Genomic DNA, 24,249 nt, shown 5'->3' with positions numbered 1-24,249 from the left:
GAGGGCTGTTCTTGCAAAAGTTGCTTATACTGAGAGGTCAATCCTAGAATAAACCCTCTATGATATATTGTACGCCCTGAGTACACACTTTAAGTTCTAACATGGCTCCTCTGGGTAAGTGTACAACAAACTAGGGCAGCTCTCAGTTTTTCTTTCTTCCAGATTTTAACCCAGCAGGCCAACTACTGCTAAACGTCCAGGACAGGAATTTCAAACGCAGTCTTATTTTGTCCTTATTGTGGTCTTATTCTTAACAGCATCCAGAAAAACCATTAATATGATTTTGGATATGAACCTTTTTAAGGGGATGGGTGCGTCAAATAATATAAAGTAACATACTAGTCTATATATTACATATAGACTGATGGTTATTGCAATTATCAGGCAGAACTGCTAAGAACTAAATGTGAACATGACATTCCATGAAAAAAGCAAAGGTTGGGTAATCTCAGCCCTGGTTGTGGCTTTGTAAGTGTTACAAACAACACTGAGGGAGCTAACTATTCACTCAGCCTCAACTGCGATTAAAAGATTAAAATAATGTCAAAGTTTTGTTTCTTAACTGTGCACGTGACCACAGATGTATCACAGACTTTCTACTATATGCTGTAGGCTCGAAATAGGAATTATAACATTGCGAAGTGTCTGTACTTACATTCTACAAAATTATCTACTATGCCTTGTTATACAGGATGTTTTAAAATATCACACTGTGCTGGAATGATCTCTTTAGACTGCAATGCAAAGCTGCACTGCACTGCACACCTTTTTAAGTGTCACATAATATATATATATATTATTTACAATAAAATATTCATTGTGACATGAATTCAAGCATAAGTTAACAGTGTGAAGCCTGAAACAGTACTTAGCTGTTGCTGAACAATAAAAGCCCAGCCATATTTGGAAGTATGGGAAATACGGTAATTGTAACATTTTCTCAAGCGTCCTGATAGTGTGTTCATTAACTGAAGTGAGCATTTTCTTTTCATTATTACTGAATATATAGTAGTTCAGCCTGTACAAATCCACAAACCTTAAATAATCACCACTTCAGGCTAAAGAGGTATTCCTTCCTTTTTGAACAACAGAAACAAAGCCAAATGTTAAGAGGACTGAGCTGTAAGAACACTATTATCAAGTCCATTATAATAATGGCATTAGAGGTGAATGATGATTGTGTCTAATTGATACAAATGCTCTCAAGAGAGACAAGACGGTAGTACACGTGTCTCCTTGATCACATGGAGATGCAGGAGTAGTGGTTTCTATTTAGGGCAATAGAAAAGACTTTAAAAATGAATCAGCAAACACATGTTTCAGCAGTTCATTTAACTAGAGAAAATAGTCTAAAGTCCCATGTGCTTTGAAGAATCAGAAAGCTGCTCTAGGGCCCAAAGTTTCAAAACCACAGAATCAGGATTAAGATCAGACTTTCAGAATGATGTTGTCTCCATGAATGAGTGCAATGATACAGAAAAAAAAATCTGACTCCATTAAATTTAATTGATTGGAAGATGCTGCATGGGTCAATTTTTGTTCTCAAAAGTAAGAGTATATTATTATTGCTCTACAGTATAATGCATGCATTTTCAACAGTAAAACAGGCAAGGCGTGTTTTTAATCAGTGTATTCTCATTAAGCTTGATAGTGGAGCTTATTCTGTGCTGTGAATTGTCCATTAGCTGAATCAGGAATTAGGGTTTAACAGAGCACTAAATATTACAGAGAATCCACTAACCAATTCTATATAAGCTTACACAAAGGTTAACCCCTCACTCCTAACCAGCCAGCCTCATCTCTATACAAGACTGGGTATGATTTCAGTGGCAGATTAAGCTGTATTGTCTAAGATATTTAATTAATTGTATATGAATAAGGATATTAAAAAAAAAATAACTTCACTATCTTAGAAGCAAACAGGCAATGCACTAAAACCACAGAAAATAAAAAAATATATAAAAATCCATATATACACTGACGTCTACACATTGATGGCCTATAATTAGATTTTCAAGGTTAAAAAATTTCCACAAGAACAAAGTCACCTGAATAGTACAGACTCGTGTGTAGCGCTTCACTGAAAGACCTGCACTATGTCAATGGTTTAGCCGGAAATGCTGTACTATAAAAGGGAAAGCTGTTTATAAAATGGATGTTAAAGTGAAATGTACATCATGACAAACATTTCTTTTTAGGAAAGTATGATGAAACTGCAGACTGTGGTATTTAGTAATCATTTAGAATAATTTCAAGTACAGTATACACACTTTTTTTCTGGTTTTTATGAAGCATTTTAACACATTGGTAGTCATACAGTACGCTCGGTGAATGTTGTGCCATTATAATAGAGTTAAATTAATTGGACACAGCTCAAAAGCTAATTGGGTTACTTTCTGTGAATGAAAAAAATTAGCTGCAAAAGTTAAATGCTTGCTTAAATATGGCTACAAAGTACAGTATGTGCACATACAGATATTGACTGTACAGACTTAAACTGTAGTTGTTTTGTCGGATGCAAGTTAAGATTTACCAAAAAGAATAGAAAGTTCTTCACTGGAGCAAAAAGCTGTAAAAATGATCGAATTCATCCTCTTCATTAAATGTAAAAAAGCTATCAGTAACAAATCCTGAAATTAACAGGCTAATGTTACTTTCCCTGACACCTGAGACAATGTGGGATAACATACTGTATGCTTTGTTTTTATATATATATATATTTTTAAATGGTGTATAATAGCTTTGAGACTTGTTTTTTCTCCTTTGAGCTTCCCTGCAACCAGAGAAAGCCATTTATCCTAGATGCCTGATCCAAGGATTATTCCTGGAACATTAAGCCTGGAATGCATCAAAATGTCTTGACAGGAACAACACTGTTAGATTCACTGGTTAGTTACTAGTAAGAGTATGCACGTCATAATTCAGGTAAACAGTGGGGTCGAGTATTTTACGTCTGTAAATCTTCAGTTTAAGGAATTACAAAATGACATTTTAGTAATGGATAATAAAAGTGCCAGCTAATAAACCTATACATTTTTTCTTGAACCCAAGGTTGAAGTTTCCTTATTCTAAGAAAATACTGTTGGATAGAAACAATAGAACAACCTCACACAAATATAATCTCTGATATTGCTTTAAACGGAAAATACTATAGTTTTTTTTTATAAATAAATGACCTGTTCTGTTCCATTATTGCCCTATCAGTCTGAACAGATACTTCTCTGCAGGACTAATATAGATAGCAATGTCTAAATTTTAGGGAAAAAGATGTCATGACATCACAAATGATATTACCTGTAATAACATTAGCAATCTGTCATATAATATTTTACAATTTAATTTTACCAGCGTGCATTGGCATAGTGTAATGTGCAAGATGAAATAATATAACCTTATTGTTATCAACCTTTATACCTCAGGTACAGGAAAGTTTCTGTTGCACTTATTTTACAGTTTGTATGCAAAGTATGCGCACTCATCATCTGAAAAATATTATTTACTATGCTTTACTACAGTATTTCTTTAAAAAAATATTGTACACTGATCCATTGTAGTGAGCAGTAACAACTAGATCTTTCTTACATAAATCAGTCCTACTGTGGAAAAAAACTAAACCAATATACATTAATATCTTTATGCATTCGTTGTAAAGTAGGCCACTAAAGCTGACCTGTTTTGAACACGTAGATTAAATCGGTCTATTAATAATAAATCAGCAATGTGCACTAATGTAGAGAACACTATTATGGCTACTACTGCTAACTGTGCCTGATGTTAAAACTTTCTTGGTAAGTAGGTAAACTAAGCAAAAATTGTACATCTTGATGTTTAACAAAGAAAATCTTGAAAAAGAATATTCAGCTCAAGAGCAGACAAAGTCAAGATATCTGAGGTGTCAGTAAGGGGTTTCTTACAGTAAACATAAAAAACATACAATGAAGTATTTGTTAGCAACTGTGAACTTCAAACCAGCTTATATCCATAATATATTCATTCTTTCTTCTCATTCTCTACAGCAAGTTTACAAGAATCTTTAACAGCCCATTTTAACATGTCTTAAAAAGCGATTGTATTCAATGGAAACATATCCCTCTCTGCATGGCCTACAAAAACCAGTCAATGCTGTATAGTAGATTCTCTCAGTTGTGTCACTGCATAAATAATTAATATTATATATCAATTAGTGAAATTTTACATGTAGATTCTATAAAATATCTAGATTCGATTAACTTAAAGCCATTTCTGCATCATCTGAACAAATCAGACTATGCTACAAAAATGTAATTGGAAAACCCTGCATTACAGGAAATTGATAGTTTACAGACAAAGATTTCACTTTAGAAAACCTTAATGATTTCTAAAGAGATCAAATTTTGTCTGGAGATATCACCATAACCCTACCATAATATCGCAATCATAATCATAATTACTATAAAAAACACTAATGAACAAACAACCACTTCCATACAATTTTCTAAGTCTAATAAGGACACCTCAAAAGAAGGTCTGAAAATGCAAACAAACCAAACGGTTGACTTCTGTGCTTGAAGAACTACAGTAGTTTCACTAATGAACTTATAAAACAAATTTGTTGTGATCAGCTCCAACAGACTAACAGGATTCTGCAATCAGATTAAATCACAACTATTAACAGTGCAAGGGGAAAGTAGAAGGGTACATCATGCCATAGATTTGAATAAAATATATTGTTACTCAGCACGTATTGATGACTTTGTGATTCTACGAAGAAGCTCATAGAAATTCCTGAAATGATACGTGCAAAGTGTGGAAGCAAAAACAAACCCAAAAATTCATTCTAGTTTCGAACAGTTCAGACAACAGTTCAAAAAACTGAGGAGAAGCCTTTGTTTTCAGAAAAGCAGCCAAGAGCGGCTGGTTAGTTATGCCTACAAAGAAAATAAGAGTTAGGCCGATACCCACACCTGCATACAAAAACACAGCCGAATGAGAAAAACGAACGGTTATAACATTCCCGCAACTTTGCCCGAATTTCCTTGATCTAGGAGAGAAAGAAATTGAGTGAACGTGTGTTTAAGTCCTCCACGTCCTGTGCCCACCACAGCTCGTCCACGGCTCCCGTGTCACCCCAGCAGGAGTGGGCGGAAAGACGCAGCAGGCACGGGAGCCACCCGAAGGAAATAAAGAAGAAGCGCATCAGCGACGGACGGTTGAAGATAGGAAAACACGGTGGCTGGCTCCTACCTGTTTGGCTGAGCTGCGAGGTGCTCCGGCTTTTCCTCGAGAGCCCCACGATCGCCACCATTTTGGCACCTATGCTAGAGCGCCTCTTCTTGCCGCCCGCGCCCACCGTCCCCACGGCCGTGTCCGACTGGCTGCCGTCGTTCTTCTCCAGGCTGTACATGTCGCCGCTGATGCTGGTGCTTTTCGTCATGTTCTTCCCGGGCGCTCCCATCTGCCTGTTTTTCATTTTGGACGTAAAGTCACTGTCAGCCCCCCCCGGTGGACAGGTTTTATTAGGCGGAGTCAGAAAGCAGGGAAGAATGGGGACAGAGGAGGACAGCAGAGGGGGACAGGGGAAAAACAAGAGAGACAGAAAAGGACAGGCTTCAGCTACAGGGTCTTGGGAAGCTGAAGTGTGGCTAGGCTGAGAGGTATGTCAGCAGGTGCTACAGTACGTGGACACAATCCATGATACTACAGACTCCTCGGTACAGACATATCAGACAACGATCAACCATGATCAATTCAAACAATAATCAAACAATGGTCAACAGGTAGATTGAGGAATGTTTTAATACCATCACTAACTGCAGGAACATCCTTTCACTTGCAAATGTCCATGAAAGGATCTTTTTTTTACAAAAAAAAAACAGTTCTGGAAAGTGCAGAATTCCTAGGCACTACAGTTCATAAAGTAATACCATTTTATTTTAGTAAAAGACAGAAAACTCAAGTTGATTCATGTGATTAATAGTGATACTTGACCCCTTCAAATGAAAGGTTAATATATTCACCAACTTATTTGTCCTTTGATATGTATTGTATGGTCAGAGCCAAAGTGTTCCTTTTTTATATAGCCTCTCTTTCCACATCTGTGGAAGTTATTTAGAATGAGCTTGGCTTGACACCTTTGCTGCCCCAAATTAGTATGTGGGGCTGTTGAGATCATCTAAACTTTCAAAACATTTCTCATTAATTAAAGGGAATCTTTTGAATAATGGATGTATACCCAACTACGGAATGTCCAAAAATGGAGAATAAAGAGAGAACTGTAACAGACATATTATAGCAGCTCAAAGAACTTTCAACCAGGACTCTCCAGAATCAAATCTTTTAACAGCAAGACTACTAACCTGCAGCCCCTCCTGTCCACTCAATTACACAATTTTGCTTAAACCAGATCTTTATGTAATTGTCAATTCATAGTATTAAGATAAAAAATAAAGCATTGCAATAGAGTAGATTAGGAGAGCTGCACAGGAGCTAAATAACCCTCCTCTAAGAATTAAAGCACAGGATGCAATAAACATATATTTAAGAAATACAGGATGTCAGAAAAGTAATTTGAGCCTAATGCATTTTATTTCCTTGGTACTGTATGTGCTTGTGAGACTTTGTGATTAAATTGCTAGCTATACAGTACAAATATGTGGAATGGAAGAGCATACATATGATTTTTCAAAAGCTTCAGTTCTCATTTTATCTGTTTTTTCATTAAACTTTTATTTAATATCTAAACACTTCTCTGAGGATGTGAAAACACTGCAGTTGGGAATGTTATAATATGTTGAAATGAACATTTTCCAGCATGCCTATTGATTATTGCCCTGGGCAACATAAACAGTATGTGAGCAAAAGACTCAAATATTCATATGGTACTTTAAGATGTTGTTAGCAGAGGTTTGTGCTCATATATTTTTCAGATAGCTGACTTTACTTTACGATTACTCCCATCTTGCTTTTAAAACAACTCCCTGTTTATCTTAAATCATCTTGTAAATCAGCTGCTGTCTTAAACTGTCTGTAAGCAAAGTTCCTTATCTAAAGCCACCTTTAGAATTTAAATAAAAATCCTCACTACAACAATTGTGAACTCTTTTTTTTAAACGTCTAACCTGTACTTCAGCAAAACAACCTTTATCATCACTTAAAATCTTCTGGCATTAGAATTAATAAATGTTCACGCTTTGAAAGCTAAGCCCAAAGGAATCACCTAAGACATATTAACTGTGACTATGACTGTACTATTTAAAAATTTGGTAGTGTACTTTGGCTTAGACACAGTTGAAGAACAGTATTATGAAATTATACTTAAAGAATAGAACAGCAGTCTTGTTTCAGCACATTGTGTTCCCAGGAAACTGACACCAAATGTTCTACTTTATGTTCTGAAATTTCTAGAAGAGCTATTACAAATCCTAGTGGATTCTGAGATATTGCCAATATGTTCCTTTTATTCTTAATGAAAAATAATTACTGCAAGAATATATTGAAGGTCGGGTCTCTTAACCAATATACCACCTGAATTCAGAGACAGATGTGATGGAAGCATTTTTTCAATATTCTGGTGTTATTACTGTATACTGAATTCATTCTTCAATACATGAACCAAAAATCAAATTCATCTTTACATCTACTGTAGAAAACATCTTTATAGTGGAAACAAAAGACAAAAGATAATTTCTTTACAGTATATGTTTAAAGTAATGTTGTTTAAGAATCCTCATTTAATTATTAGAATTTCCATTTTACCTAGCAAAAAAATCCAGTGCCTACACTATTTTGTATTTTTATGCTTATTTTTTTAAGTAAAAAAGAAAAAACAAAATACTGTAACATGCATCTGCTTTTCAAGCACAAAATGACAAAATTAGTTTTAGATTCTACAATTATTTTCATCTTTACCCTTTCAAATTAAGGGATGATAGACTACATGCACAATTGATGGAATTATAATATAATTATAATGACCCAAATTTAATTACATTCATAATTTATTTATCATTTAATAATGAATTTAAATCATAATGCCCTGAAAAGGGCTACACAGCCAAAACGTTGTGTTTCTCTCCTTCTCTTTCCAGTTTAAGGAATAAACCTTCATTGTTCCTTTGAAGCCTATGCATGCTGATGCAGTTACCTACAGTACTTGAACTACATTTAATGTAGTCTGTTATCCCAGCTTTATTTAGTCTCACAAACAAGGTATTTCTTAGTACTGTAAGTAGGTTTAAAGTAGATTTTATACCGTAGTTACATTCTTGCAAAAAATCGTGTTTCCATGAGATAATCAAATATATTTGAGAGCTCTAGCATCTCTGAATACATTTTACCACTAACTTGAAAGACGTCTATCTTCTGTGAAAATATCGACATGAAGCAAAAGTAATTGTTCTTTTATATTATAATTTCATTTAATTACAGACATCTTTAAGGATCAAATTTGTTCATGCCTATGACTTACAAGCTAGAATGCAAGGCGTATACAGTATACAGTATGGTTTGTTAATAATCTCTCTGGTATTCCAGCGGGCAAAAACCAAAAACGCTTAATCCAGTAGTAATCACTACTCTATAAAATACATGATTGAAATTGTTGTCATCTTTATGTACCTTTTTCAAGTTATGAGTCTTAATAGATGGTGAGAGAAAAAAAAATCTGTAGGAACATCCCTGTCTTTTATATAATGTATTCACAGTGTCCAATTATATAATTTTGGTTTAATTTTAATTCTGGGCATTTATAAAAACAACCATTTTGCTTAGGATAATAAAATACAAAGGTGCTTCTCATGCTCAGAAACACCTACTGGCAGCTTCACAAAAATGAAATATATTCCATGTTTAATAACTTCAACAAACCACTGTTGCTAAATTAAATAAAGGATTTATTTGGGGAAAAAGACCTAGCAATATAAGACTCATTTTTCCCGTGTTATTATTGTTCTGCTTACCAGCAACATTAAAAACAGCTACCCACAGCCAAATACTGTAGTTACAGCAGTGATGAATTTCAGTATTATGTTGCAACATAAATAAAAAGAGTGCTTCAGTATATCTTTTATTTACTAAATCTGCAGCTTCATCAATTTAGCTCTTGAATGAATTTAACGATAGAGTACATACAGTATACATACAAGTAATAGGTTTATTCCATGCTGAAAAAAAGAAGAAAGAGAACACAACGTTTCGGCCGTGGAGCCTTCTTCAGGTGCCAAACCTGAAGAAGGCTCCACGGCCGAAACGTTGTGTTCTCTTTCTTCTTTTTTTCAGCATGGAATAAACCTATTACTTGTTCCTTTGCAGCCTACGCATGCTGACACAGCTACCCACCTGAACTACAGTATACATACAGTCTTGTCAGCATTAACAGACATGTTTACATGTCATCAGGAAAACACACTCAAAATATCCTGGAAACTCTGTGCTCTGGACCTTGGCACCTGATTGACTGTGTCATTCTCTGTGCCCAGTAACCAAAGCAATGATAACAACTTCTAGACCTAATATCATATTATCTGTTCAGTTATGTCTAGCCAATTGGCACTAAATGTATGCAGAAGGAGCAACATCCACTAAATGTCAAGGATCAAGGATCTAACCAAATGAGAAAATCTCAATGAATACATTAGGGAACAGCTCTCATGCACCAATTGGGAACACAAGAAAAGTACTCAAACCACTCATAAAGACCTTGAGATAAATACCACCAACACCTGCAAAGCAACACCTGGATTTTATATGAGGAGACACTAGCATTGGCTAGATAAAAATCTTCTGATCACAATTGCAAGGCTATCTGTTCATTGCACAGTGGCTTAAAAATCTATTCTACCTCCAAGTATAGGAGGAGGTTCAAAGATCTCACGACATGAAGAACAAAGACTAACAAGAACTATTAATATCCAAAGTATCCAAGGAGGGTATATTCAATCTAGAATCCACTGTCAATTTAACTTTGTCCCACAACACCCAATTAGAGATGAGCTTGGCAGGACATGAATGACTTTCTGATGACCACAGTGAACAGAAACCAACACTTCACCCTCGTTGATTATTATACAGTTCTGGAATGATGGTAACCCTAAATGTTTTCAATACTATGATCACAACAATCTGGGAGAAAGGAGACAAATCCAATGACACAATTTCAGATGGATCTTTCAGCTGCCCACTGCAGCTAATATCTGTACCAGTACTGTAATTCCTCTTGCTGTAAAGCTTCTCCTAAAATAACTGTAAGTTCAGACTCTCAAGAGACACAGCCAACACTTTTTACAGCCTGTCAATTATAAGATAAATGTCACGGGCAACACTAACATGTCTAACAGCATTGTATGACTAGACAAAGATGGCTGACACAGTAAATTATGAGGAACTCTGGATGATTCTACTGAAGTATGGATGTTTGGGAAAATTCAGAAAGAACCTTTGCCTGCTTCATCATGACATGTGTGCAGTGATAGATCCATTACAGGTGTGCAGTAATAGTCCAGATATTTTTGGAATATCTCAGTACTGTGCTCCATTTCATTACATACAGGCTCCCTGCTGTAGAACAACTGATTTACAAATTTGACAGTAAATTATTTAATCTCTAATGACTGTGGTCCAGAACTAACACCACCTGGAATTCAGTCATAGAACTCCAGTACACAGCAATATGTGCCTACACAGAAATGGACCTCGAGACATGAATGACTGTGTGGAGAATATAGCAAATTATCTTCCAATACCTTCAGAGCTACTTTTCACAGAGGGCTGATATTGAAAAGAAAATACACCATCACTTGGAACTTGAAAGTGTAGTCTTTGGCTGCCTCAAGAAGTGAGTGTTTTAGGATTGTGACATTACTAAAATAAGCTGATGTCCTATGGAGTCTCCATTCTTGTCTTACTGTATGGGACTGAAATGAGGACAATATGTTGGAAACATTTAAAAGGGCTGCAGTCCACCACCAACACAGAAGATTTTGTGCATCAAGTGGGAGTATGCTATGGATGCACAAAAATCAATGTTCTTTCCCAGGCACTTGTTACAACAATTAAAGCCATGATCCACTATCATCAGGAGAGTTGGGTTGGTCATTTCTTTTGGATATCAGATTCCAGTCTTCCAAGGAAAGCATTCAGTTCTCCTTGCTTAGCCATTACACTTGCAGAAGACAGGGTATTTTTTTAAAGATGTAGTACAAACAGACATGAAGAAATACAATGTCAATATTAGTTCCTGAGAGATTAGGATCCTTGTCCCAACCAGAGGAAAAATATCAGGGAATGAGCCCTGTATCCTGGGACCCACAACTATCAGAGGAAGTGAGCAATGCAAGTTCATTTAAGAAAGCTGACTTGATTGCACAGTATACAATCAGATATCTCCGTTCTAATGAACATCTAATGAACCCCCAACCACAAGGGAAAGCCAATAAATTAATAAAACTTGGAAACTTATTGAGTAAGAAAGCAATCATTCTGCATGCATACCATTGTAGTTTTATCCTTTAACATCCTTGATGGGTTTTTCCCAATGGATGTGAAGAAAATTAAAGTCTCCCATGATCACCACTTCAAATACATAAAAAACCTAAATATCCCTAATTCCTGCATTGTAACTGATATTTGAATTTGAAATCTATTATACATCTAACAATATGGCTTTTGAATGTATTTCTACCAGTGTGACCCATACACCTGAAGAGGTGTTAGTGGGGCCAGCAGGGGGCGCTCACCCTGCGGTCCATGTGGGTCCTAATGCCCCAGTATAGTGACGGGGACACTATACTGTAAACAGGCGCCGTCCTTCGGATGAGACGTAAAACCGAGGTCCTGACTCTCTGTGGTCATTAAAAATCCCAGGGCGCTTCTCGAAAAGAGTAGGGGTGTAACCCCGGTGTCCTGGCCAAATTTCCAATTGGCCCTTACTAATCATGGCCTCCTAATAATCCCCCTCTATGAATTGGCTACATTACTCTGCTCTCCTCCCCACTGATAGCTGATGTGTGGTGAGCGTTCTGGCGCACTATGGCTGCCGTCGCATCATCCAGGTGGATGCTGCACATTGGTGGTGGTGGTGGTGGAGGGGAGTCCCCATTACCTGTAAAGCGCTTTGTGTGGAGTGTCCAGAAAAGCGCTATATAAGTGTAAGCAATTATTATTATTATTATTACCTCTTCTTGGTTCTTGGCTCCAACTGAGAGATTCAAGACATATGTATTATTTTTCCATAGCATAAAATAAAGGTACAGCTTTTATTGTTGCTTTGTTCTATAATTAGATAAAAAAAGACAGTTTGCATTTTCTCTGGTACAGGATCATTATTTCAGAAATATGTAATTTTAATTTAATTTATTTCTATATAGACCAATTTTACAATAGATATTTCTCACCACACGTGGATTTATATTAGGGTTTTATATACACATGACTGTTAGTGTTTAGTGCATTATATACAGAGTACATTTTATGTGTGGTTGTTTTTAATGTTTATGAAAGCAACTACACACTTATTCTCAGATGTCAAATAATTAAGCTGAGAACCTAAAACTAATTTTAAAAACAGAATGTTGAATTAGTATGTTATGCAGACTACACCTGTCTTTAAAAGTGCACAAATGTATTGGAAATTAATTGGAATTATCCAAAGACCAAACACAGTTAAGTGTACACCCCATCACAATTATAAAGATCCTCCCTTCATAAACGATCTTGTAAAGAAAAACTCCATCTCAGACATTCTGTAGACTTTTAATTTAAATTTCTAAGTGCAGCTAAATAGTGTACAGAATCTCACTGTAATTCAGCAGGTAGCATTGAGATGTTATTAGTTGACAGACGTGGCAGAAAGGAAATCATTAGTTACAGTATGTTCCAGGATCTTGCAATACAGATCAACCCAGGGAGAAGTATCTGCTAAGGTGGTGTTAGTTGGTTTATTGATAGGCATGAGAATTTTGGGAACGTATCATATTGACGTAATAAATCAACTATGCCACCATCCTAGATGAGATCTTCTCCCTATTAACCCGCCTTTAAGAGATGTCTGAGAACTCTGTCTGTCATAGTAAAAGTCACTGTGCACTGATTTAAAAAAGGGCCAGCATTAATTTTTTCAGAGTAGAAAAAAATAAGAAATAGTCTCAAAGCATACTGTATATGATTCTGAATGAGTGATAGTAGCTGTATATTACAGTCTATTCATATAAGTACTACACATAAAACCATGTTTTTCAATTATGTGTAATTCATATTCATTAATTAAATGAAGATAATGGGGTGCCACTATCACTGCAACTCCATAGGTATCCTTTTCTTTACTTCTTTGCATGAGTCTTCCAATCCAAGTAAAAAGATAAACGTAGACATAGCTTTTGTTTGGCAGCTTAATAAGTATCTCGGGAACATATTTTTATTGAAAATCTAACATATTCCCCTGTGTGAATTGTAGTCTTTTTCCCACTTCATGCATATTCCGCTAAGCTTATTTATAAGTAAGCCATAACGTTCTTTTTGGTTAAAAATATCTGCACATTATGTAGTGTTTAGAGAAATATGCAAATCATTCAAACATATTACTGATTACTATATCCTAAATGGACATTCTGTGTAATCAATGTCATCTTATAGTAAAATATCGCTTTATACTTGCTATACAGTTTTGTAAAACAACAAAATCCATTTAAATTATGTGCATTTGTAAAGAAGATGTACACCACAAGAATGTTTTTCTCAGTTGTGCTAAAAATACATTTTATAATTTTATGTATCATATACTGTACTGTATAAAGAGCAGCAATACATGCATATTGGAACCAATTTTCTACTGAATTTTAAGTGCATTTCTTTTAAAAAAAGAGTAACAGTAGAAGTTGTTTCATATAATGATGGTCTGTGTACTATAACCATGATTATTTAGACATAAGATAATCTCTTCATTATTTAGATAATGTCTTCTATTCTTAATACTTATATATTATATATATATACTAATATATTTATAAAAAGGAGATAGTTATTTAGAGGTGAAATAATATTATTGTTCCAGTGGTCTAAGGGGAGAATAACCTCCAGTGCCACTCTCTGTCTCTGTTTACAAGTACATCAAGAGAAAAAAAAGATACCTAGTAATATACTGTACACTCTGAACATGAAATGGTCATTACACTAGTTATCTAGTCTCAATCACCACAGATAATGTTGTCAATTAATGTTACTATTCCAAAATCAAACCACGGATTATTAATGGATGTGTCCTCTAACAATAGCCTTGACAGATGCACACCATTAAAAAATCCATAGTTCAATCAAATTCAGATAGTGACAAAACGAGCCAACGAATATAAAGGGATATCATACTTAATACTTTGGCATAACTAGCTGGGCTAAGGAAGTAACACCACTGGGCAAAGGTCAGTGCTGCAGTTACCCCAAAAAAGGATCCCCAAAACACAATTCAGATTTCAAAAACTGATCTAAGTTGGTTTGGCTGGAAAGGTTCACCTGAACTGAAAACAGAATGTATAAGCAGCATGAAATGAATCACAATGCAGTCAGATTCAGATATACAGTGATTTTGAAACACTGATGGAAAATGAGCTGAATGAGAAGTATGTATGCTGTAGATGTTGGAACTCAATCAGTGAATAGGTGGCAGCACTAGAAGGAGCTAGCTTAAGATTGGTGGGCAGCAGAAAATACCTCAGCAACCATGAAAAGTAGGCTGATGTGGAAGTAGATAGAGAGCTATCACTTACTAAAGTTTGCTAGAACTGAATGGGTGAAAATATATTGCAAGCAGAGCACTCAAAAGAAAAAGAAAATATCAACTATGTTCATGGGGGTAAGCTTTGAGGGGCAAAGACTCAAGGGATGGCACCGCACCAGTAGGACACCAACCAAAGGTACAGTGAGGGACGCCCATTACACCAGCATCCAGAGCTGCAACTGAGTCACAGGCATCAGGGATGGACCAGGGCTCTGAACCAAGAAGGTCTTGGCCTAGTGTAGATGGATATCATGCACTAATATTCACGGGCCGGACTGAGTGTCAGTAACCAGGAGGCTCCTGTAGGGCCAATGAAATGGAGAACTAGGGAAAGTAAAGAGATGAATTAATGTATATAGGCTGGGACCGTAGGTTCAGAAGGTTGGATACTCATCCAGAAATGGAGAAAAGATGGGGGCGAGAGAAAACAGAGCAATTTGGATCAGATGAAGAGAGAAGGGGGATAAGGAGAAGAAGCTGCCAGTTGTTGGGAGTTCCTGGGAAGGTTGACAACATTTGGAGAACTTAAAGACAAGAGCATGGCAGGAGCCAATTGTTTACCATTCATAATTTGAGGTGGAAGAGGTGCTTGTTACAGAAGATGTGAAAAAGTGAGTCTGGTCCTGGCTTAGCTCTTTCTATCAATGAGTATGTCTGTCTCTGACAACAGAAGAGTTGGGTGCTGCCAGACATGCTATGTTATCATTTTAACCTCCTCTCAATCTTATGTTAAGTAGCACCATTGAGAGAGAAAGCATTTCTAAATAAATATCATACCTGGAGACTCGAGCTGTTCTATGCTGCTTAATATAGATGGTATCATGCTTAAAAAACAAGATCACATTGACCAAAAAATAACAGCATAAGAAAAGTAGCAAAACCTCATAATTACAGTAGTGGGATGCAATACATCTGCCTTTACTTTATCCATAGTTTTGAATGACAGCTGGGTTTACCCAACTTGACATCCTACAATGTAAAGGAGGTTCTTCTACAATTGTCCACCGCACCTGCATTTTTAAGACATTTGTTAGTTGTCACTATTATTTCACATGACTACTGAAATAATACTGGTGGTTTGTTGCCCACTCTACAGTAGTTAGACCTTTAAGGGACACTGGCTCAAACATCTATCAGAACATTTATAACTGAAACATGGCCTGATTTCTTTGGCTATAAATTATATAAGTTGCTTTATACATCACAACACAAAATGATCGTTCTGCAATCCTATGTAGGAGGAAAGCAGCTAGCTGGAAATGCAACTGTTTTAAAGTTCTTTCTTTGTAATCTGCACCACTATTTTTATCCACTTTTATTATCAAAGTGAAGCACAGAGTAACCTGGCAATTGTGGGTTTTTTTGTGAATGAAGAAGATGATATCTAAAGGAAAGATATCTTTTTTCCTTCTTTCTGCAAGATAATTAATCACCTGACTGAAGATCTTCTAAAGTGTGTGATTGAAGCCTTTCTATAGCTGTGGTGATGCAGAATAATTTGTTTCTATGGAAACTGTGCCTTAGGTGTCTATGTAGTTCTGTACATATGGCAAATATCATAAGAATTTCTTTATTGAAATTCAAACAACTAAGACCCTGTGACCAATTTTCAGAGGATTGTTTTGTAGCTTTGGATTGTAACTCAACATGAAAGCTATGTTTTTTAAAATATATATATAAGATAAGAAGGGTGTGTATGTATATATTGTATACTGTATTTACAACACTGATCTTCAGAGAAATGTTCCAATTCAAGTTTCTTAATTTAAGTGTTAAAAGTTTACATCAGTCTTTAAAAAGGGGATTAAGGAATGGCACTAGAACTGTTCACAAAAAACAAAATTGCTTAAAAAATAAAACAAATTGAGTCATTGTTGTCTGCAACAGAAATGTTCTTAATTGTGTAGTGCTTACAATTAAAGTGTGGGTTGTATTACATGAAGCATGTGTCTGCTAGTCTCATGCTTTGCTGCCAGGATGGACTAAAAGAACATCTTCTATTGGAGTTGTTGTCATAGAATGTGTATGAGGGGTGGAGTTTATGAGAGTAGGCAGGAGACCACGGCCTTTCCTGTCCTGGAAACGACTCAAAGCAAACTCAGAGTGGGAACTCAGAGGATATGCATATACAACAATTAAATAATTGAATTACAATTAAAAACACATAGGACACATGAAATAATGCTTAGGAAATTCATAGTACAGTATCATTGGGTATTAAGAAAAGTTACAAGTGAGAGGAGGCCATTTGGCCCAAATGTTCTCTGCATGACACCTGAAGAAGGCTTCACAGCCAAAACGTGTTTCTTTTCTTCTCTTTTAAGTATGGAATAAACCTTTACATGTTCCTTTGCAGCAAACGCATGCTGATGCAGCTCCCTACTCCTTCTCTGCATGATCCCTATTTACACCTGTTGGCTTTACTGTAGTTCTGAAAAATGTAAATTAGAATGTACAGTATATACATATATCTTTAAATATGGTGTTCACTATTTGGTGTTCAAACTAAAAGTATTTTACCAGAAACGGCTCAGAATTAAACAGAGTACCTAAACTGTTAACGCGCAATTAAAAACAAAGAATCTCTAGTCTATCACATTAATTTGCAAAATCTGTGCTCAAATCTTTAAATAAGCCTAAAATTATTAAATTTTTTTTTTTTCTAAAAGATCAGCATTCAGTTTTTAATATTTTTTGTATTATTCACAAATTATTACCAAATAATTGCAGATCTTATGTAAGTTCTAGGAATATCCAAGAACCTTCAGCGAGCATTAAAATTTGATCTAATGTAACATACATTCAGTTAAGTGTGCAATTACAAACAGGTAATCATTGCATTTTCTGACTACACTGAAAATAAGTGAAAAATTGAGACTTTTCCTGTGTAATGCTTCTCCCATTTTCTTTTGTTATTGTTATACTAGCTACAGCTAAAACATTACAATTTTTCATTGTGGCAGTGAAGAAAAAATAGCATCAAGCATCTTTATCATCTTTCTATACAACACAGTTCTTTTATCGCTGAGTCCGTCTCGGGTGTCTCAGGTTTTTCTAAATAACTGTCACTCTTACACTTGAACAGGATCTTATTTTTGTTTCATTTTGAAATGAAAATAACTAAACTCCCCAAATACAGGTCCGCATAGAAACACAAACCTGAGTTACACCTCCTTCAGAGAAACTTCTTTATTCCTGTCTTAACTGACTGAACCATTATAGCCTTGCTGTTTTTTTCCCAAATAAAATAAACCACACTGTTGTAAATACGGAGCTGTAAAAACTGCAACTTTAACATGACATGATATAATAAAAAACACAATCCTCACACCACAGATACATCCTGCAGGAAATTGAACATAAAAGGGAAATTGTAAATGCATTGTAAAGTTTTAGAGCTGTGAATGAAGTTTTAAACAAAAGTTTATAAGGAGGTCAAATCCTAATCTCACCCAATTCCACATACATTTCTTGTTTCCATTTTACCCACTTGTATGGGTCATTTTGTATCTCTCCATCCTCCCCATCTTCGCTCTTTCAGGAGCTTCCTGGCTTATTCCCAAATAAAGGGGGGATGAGCTTCTCTCAGCAAGGAGAGGTAAGTGTGTTATAGCGAGGTTGTTATACGTGCTAATGTACTGTAACTATACAGCAACTCTTTTGGAATAATACAAAATATTATTAAGTAGTATATTTATATACTGTATGTATTAAAAGCATTGTGACACACTAGGGGATTGGAGAGCTATAACAAGTGACCTTTTCATAGGCTGACTTCAGGAAAACAGACAATAGCAACCAAACAGTGCAGAACAAATGCTTTTCATTCACAATGTTTGGACACAGAGCTAAACCCCTGCAAAACATAACCAAAATAAAAGACTAAGCTAGTTTTGAGGTCCTAACTGTGCTTCCTCTATAAAATCCTTCACTATAAACCGCAGCTTGACAAATAATCTGTCTCCAGGCTTCAGAAACAAACTTTCTAAATTCTCGCATAAGTAACTGCACCACACAGGGGTCCATTCACAAAAACTCACATCACACACACTCACAGTTGCACACAGGCCCACAGTCCGGCATTTTTTTCGCCCTCTATCCCCAGATACCAGACCAGACCAACGCTAGAAGTTCATTTTGCCTGAACCTGACATTGTCATGCCATTTGCATTCCTCAAGTTCAGTTCGTGACACTATAGTTTGGGAAGGGAGATGAAGACAAAGTATAAAGATCAGCAAATATACTTGTGGCCATTGACATTTCCAGTGTAGAATACTGAGTCATCATTTAAACTGGCATAATAAAACAAATGCCATCAAAAATTATATAAAATAAATGGGAATAAAATGAAAACCAGCAGACAGAACAAGGGTCTCCAGCCTTGCTGCAAGGTGTAGTGAACAGTGTTGGAGAAGAGGGTCGTATTTAATGTGAATCTGAGGTTATATGTTTGTTCAAAACACTGAAACTGCTTTTAAATCCTGGTATTATTACAATGGTGTAATATTTGTGCTGAGGCTTATGTGCTTCAGAGTTTCTGTGTTAATTAAGATCTCAACTGAAAAGCTTTGCAAATACAGTAGCTAAATACAAGGTTATTTTCAGGTGTATATATTGTAATTACAGACACAACTTACAGAAAGTATATACTGTATATACTCTTTGTGGAAAATAATGTTCTAGAAAAAGCTTTCATATGTTTTGGGGCTTGTAAAAATATATTTAAAAAGGTTTCAGATGTGAAAAGTCTCATTTAGCCCATTTGTTTGCTAGTTGTTAAATGAAAACCCTAGTAGTTCTACAGAAGGTGGTTCATTTGCTTAATAACTCATTAAATGCAAACCTCTGCACACTACTGAATTACAAAGTGTTTCCTTTTGCTTATTAGCTTAGCTATATACAGACTGATCTCTCAGCAAGTGTGATGAGAAAAGAACATGGAACAGCACACGTATTTAGATGCTTTAAAGTTATGTAGTAATTATGAAGAAATGTAATGTGACTAAACTTTTAATCAAAACAGCTCTCTTTAAATCCAACAGCTGTATGATTACTCCATAATCCTAAATGGATTTTGCCACACTTACATTATTTTCCACAGCAGCGCTTGTAAGAATTAGAATGCTGCAATTTATTCTTCAGAAGTGACTTAAAGGGGAATTGTGGGGTGAAACACCTGCCTGGCATAAACTAAAAAGTATTATCTGGTTTTACAATAATCGTGTGCTACAAAATATCTGTAAAAGGATGTGCTGCAAATCTAAAAAAATCTTCTCACTGTAGCCTCCTGGGGCAAGACAAAATGTCTTCTTTCTGTACCTCACACAAAAGACCGATACATGCCCATGGCAAAATCTGTGGATGTACTTAAAGGTGCATATAGAAAAATATACAGAAACAGCTTGGACTATGAGAAAAAAAAAACAGAAAAAGTGCCCTCATGGTTATCTGTAGATAGCGGTATTCTTCTACAGACTTTTCTTGACTCATAACCAGAGCAGTTTCTGTAGACCCACTAACAGGTCGATTTAAAAACCTCATTAAAGACACTTGGCAGCAATATTCCACTTAAATAGAGACCTTTAATATTTAGTCCTCAATCCATGATTGCTGAATGTTGTATATCTACAGTATGCTTACCTAGTTGGTAGTTGTTTATGTAGCTACGTTAGACTGCACACTGTGCAGCACAATTAAACATGATACGAAAGGAAACAAATGATAGGAGATTTTTGAGCCATATATCCTGTTTGGTTGCTAAAAACAAAGGATTAAACCTAGCCGTTTCTTGAATGTAGACCTGGGTACTGGTTTCAAGATGACAGGGTGGCTTGCTCCATAATACCATATCTCACTATACACTATAGCTGCCATGTTGTGTACACTGTGTTGTGCTTTACTGCTGATTCACTGATTAACCCTAAATACCTAGGGTCAATAGAGGATATTTAACACTAGAGTTTGGTCTCTCATAATGTTCTCCGTTCAAGGCAAAATAGATTTAATTCTTTTAGCACCTCACTCGGGACATTACGTTACATCGTGCATGTACTGTACTGTGTCTGTGTCGCGATCGTCTTCCCTCCTCTAGAGGGCACTCCTACTGTACCTTTATGTATTCTGGTTAGTTTAGGTTCCTACACCTGTGTGCTGGAGAAGGACGATAGGGAAGACATGGCGTGGAATGGACAGGATGACGAAAAAGGGGCAGCGCCGACAGTGCCTTCAGACGTCCGTCTTCCAATACTGAGCCTAGAATAGCAGAGACGCCAGGCTTAAATCGTAAAAAATAGGCTCAGTATTGGAAGACAGACGTCTGAAGATCCGCCCATCTACCGGGCTCAGTAGGAGGCCGAGGACAAGGCCTTTTCCCCACGCACCCTGGCCATCTGAGTCCGGGGCTCGGAGCGCCTTGCTCCGTTATGGTTTTAACCTTCTCTGTTCCTGGATCCCTGTTTCCTATGTTTGTCTGGATGGATCTCCTGGCTCCTGGACCCTGGACTGCGCCCTAGTTTCCCGTTTGGCCTTCTCTTGTTTGGACTTGTTCATCTGCGTTCCCCCCATGCACCTGGATCACTGTTGGCGCTGCCCCCTGTTCGTCATCCCGTCCATTCCTCGCCATGCCTTCCCTTTTGTCCTTCTCCAGCCACTTCTGGATTATACAGTCTGCATAGGGTCTGTACTACGCATTTCACAGGAGTCAGGACCGGCTCCCGTGACAATCTAGTTGCTTTTCTCTGGGCTGATTCCAGAGTAGCAAATCTTTGCATGTAACATGATGATGCATTATACACAATATTCAAAATGAGATCTTACTAGTGCATTGTACAATTTAAACATAGCATGTCTGGATTTCTATTCAGCACTTGAAACTACTTTATATTGTATATACCTAACCTTCTGTTTCCCTTTTTTATTTCTTCTCTGCATTGTCTAAATGTAAAATGATGTGTCAAGGATGAAGTTCTAATTTACACCTAATGATTGCTTCCATAACCTACCATGCAATAGCAGTCGAACTGGTCTATCTATAATGTCTTGTTATAGCTGTGCCACCCATTTAATGGATGGGCACTACAGTGTTCGCAAGTGTATTCAGACCTATGTGGTTCCATTTTGTGAAATTATAAAATGACACATACGATTTTTTAAACTTAATATTGCATTCAAAAGTTAAATTCTCAAACTAAAGTCATTGTATGTGTAAGATAAATTATAGTAAATGACATAAAAAACTAAAGAGCAAAAGTGGGATACAGTATGTGTTGATAGCACATTCTGACCCATAAACTCAATATTTGATGGAAGCACCTTTGCAATTAGAGATGCAAGTCTTCTTGGATACGTTCCTACTAACTTTGCACACTGCCTCTGTGCACGTTTTGGCCATTCTTCTCGACACATTTGCTTGTGCTCTCAAGCAGATTAGGAATTGCTTATGAATAGCAGCTTTCAAGTCTATCCACAGATTCACAATAGGATTCAAATCAGGAGTTTGACTGGGTCACTCAAAGACATGCACTTTCTTATTCTTGGACCACACCGGTGCAGCTTTGACCTTGTGCTTTGGATCATAGTCCAGATGATACTGTACGTGAAAGAGACTTTCCTCCATTATTTGCCTGTACTTTACTTCATCCATTTTCCCCTGCCTTTACAAGCTTCCCAGTCCCTGCTGCTGAGAAGCAGCCTCAAGTGCCACAACGTGTTTCAACATTTCAGTAGTTTGGTAAGAACCTAACATATACAAGAGAGAGATGAGATATGCAGAGTGTATTAGCCATAGCGTCTGGCTGAGGGAGACCCCCCAAAAGAATGCCCAAAAAGACAGCTGTAGCATTCAAAGTGCAGAGCTAAGAGAAAGTACGTTCAGCTGCGGCAAATGAGCACATTTTTAGCCCAACATAACAAGTGTTATGATGAGTGTATGGAGTGAAAGGTCGTGTGTGATGCTTGTATGAGCTAGTGGGTTCAGACATGGTGCCTGAGGAGCACATAAGCTGTGAGTGACGGAATGCAAGTCAGCAAACATGTGGCAGCACTAGCAGCTAGCAGTAGTAGCAGGACTGGATAGATTAGACTGAAATGTTGATTTGTGCTGTAGAAGGTGCTGGAGCATCCGAAGAGAATCTTCGTGGAATCTGGAAGAGAGCTTCCAGCTGCATGTAGCAGTACTAGCTAATTTAAGATTGAAATTCTTTGGCAGGCACTTGCAACCAGAAGGAACTTGCAACCAGAAGTACTACTGTCACAAGGCCCAGAAGAATAGCCTGATGCACAACAAGGCAGGGAGTTGTTACTTGTTGAATTTGGCTAGATAAGACTGATTTTGAACTGAATCCCTAAAAAGAGGTGGATTATCAGCTACAGTATGTATGCAGCTGGAGGCTTGGGAGGGGAAAAGTCGAAGGCAGGTACTGACCAGTCGGACGCCAGTCTAAATGGGGGGGTGCCTATCCCAGGTGCTAAGGACAACTTGGGGGAGAATGACGAAGTCCAGAACTGGTACAGACAGCCTCTTTGTGCTCACGCTTGTTGGGCAGACAGGGGGCTCTTGAAGTGGACAGAGAAAAAAAGGATTGAGGAAGAGGGGACGGTACAACAGATGCTGGTTGGGGCAGTAGATGGGATAGGTTGGATGTTCGACCGGAATAGAGCAGGCAAGAGGAAGAGAGAGAGGGATGGGGGAAAATGCAGCATGGGCAGCTGCCACATTTGTTTATTTCTGTGAGGTTTGCTGATGTCAGGAAACCTGCAAGAAAAACACAGACAGCATGGTGGGTTGCTTGCTTTGCATGGAGCCTTGAAGCTGAAGAGGCTAGTGAGACCCCATTCCTGGTTGCAGGTAAGATGCCAGCAACGCAGAATGTGAAACACAGCTGTTGGTGACAAATGAGACGCAGAGCGCTGAAAGGATGCGTGCCATATGAGACAGAAGTGCTATGGGAAGCCCAGCGTGCATGACGTATATGCGTAGGCAAGTGGAAGATTGCGATCCAACTTGCCTCTTGAATTTTGCATTTAGACCAAAACGTTAAAGTTCTGTCTTGACCATAAAACAAATTTTGCCACATGTTTGTAGTACAAAAACTTCAGTATCTGTGAAAGTTACAGTAGGTACTTTAAAGTTTCCACAAATGACAAAAGTACGCATGTGAGACTTAATAATATGCGAATCTGGTCAGCATATGTGAAAAAAAGTGTTAAATCATAATTTTGCTCAAATATTTGGAATCGCAAACAATTGATCTTATATATATATATGCTATGTTGTAAATGCCATTCAGAGTTTAATGTAATTTTTTTATAGTATTGGCTTCCTTCATGCCATTCTGCCACATACTGTACAGTAGTCCAGCTTTGATTCATGGACGTTTTCTCCCAGCTCAGCCACTGGCTTTTTCAAGGTAACTGTTGATTCTCAGGGGTATCCCTCCTCCTTGCCTGGTTGCTCAGTTATTTGCTTGCCTGTCTACCACAATCAGGACAGATTACTGTCCTTGGT

At 37.0% G+C, this 24,249-nt stretch overlaps 1 protein-coding gene across 42 annotated transcripts in view; it reads right to left on the bottom strand.

Moving 5' to 3' along the window:
* The window catches only part of rims2a (regulating synaptic membrane exocytosis 2a), a 267,753-nt gene that overhangs the window by 30,999 nt on the left and 212,505 nt on the right, over nt 1-24,249 (bottom strand). For 33 of the 42 annotated variants that reach the window (XM_088600907.1, XM_088600866.1, XM_088600868.1 and 30 more), the window contains one exon: nt 5,224-5,438. In XM_088600907.1, coding sequence (XP_088457033.1) covers nt 5,224-5,438 — 215 coding nt within the window. Of the gene's footprint in view, nt 1-5,223; nt 5,466-24,249 lie in introns of all 42 variants that reach the window. The other 9 variants (XM_088600889.1, XM_088600893.1, XM_088600896.1 and 6 more) reach the window with 1 other exon arrangement.

Source organism: Lepisosteus platostomus, chromosome 12, assembly GCF_059453375.1.
Source record: "Lepisosteus platostomus isolate fLepPlt1 chromosome 12, fLepPlt1.hap1, whole genome shotgun sequence".
NCBI lineage: Eukaryota > Metazoa > Chordata > Actinopteri > Semionotiformes > Lepisosteidae > Lepisosteus > Lepisosteus platostomus.
Note: the sequence above shows the minus strand (reverse complement) of the source record. Positions and strands in the feature narration are given on the sequence as shown.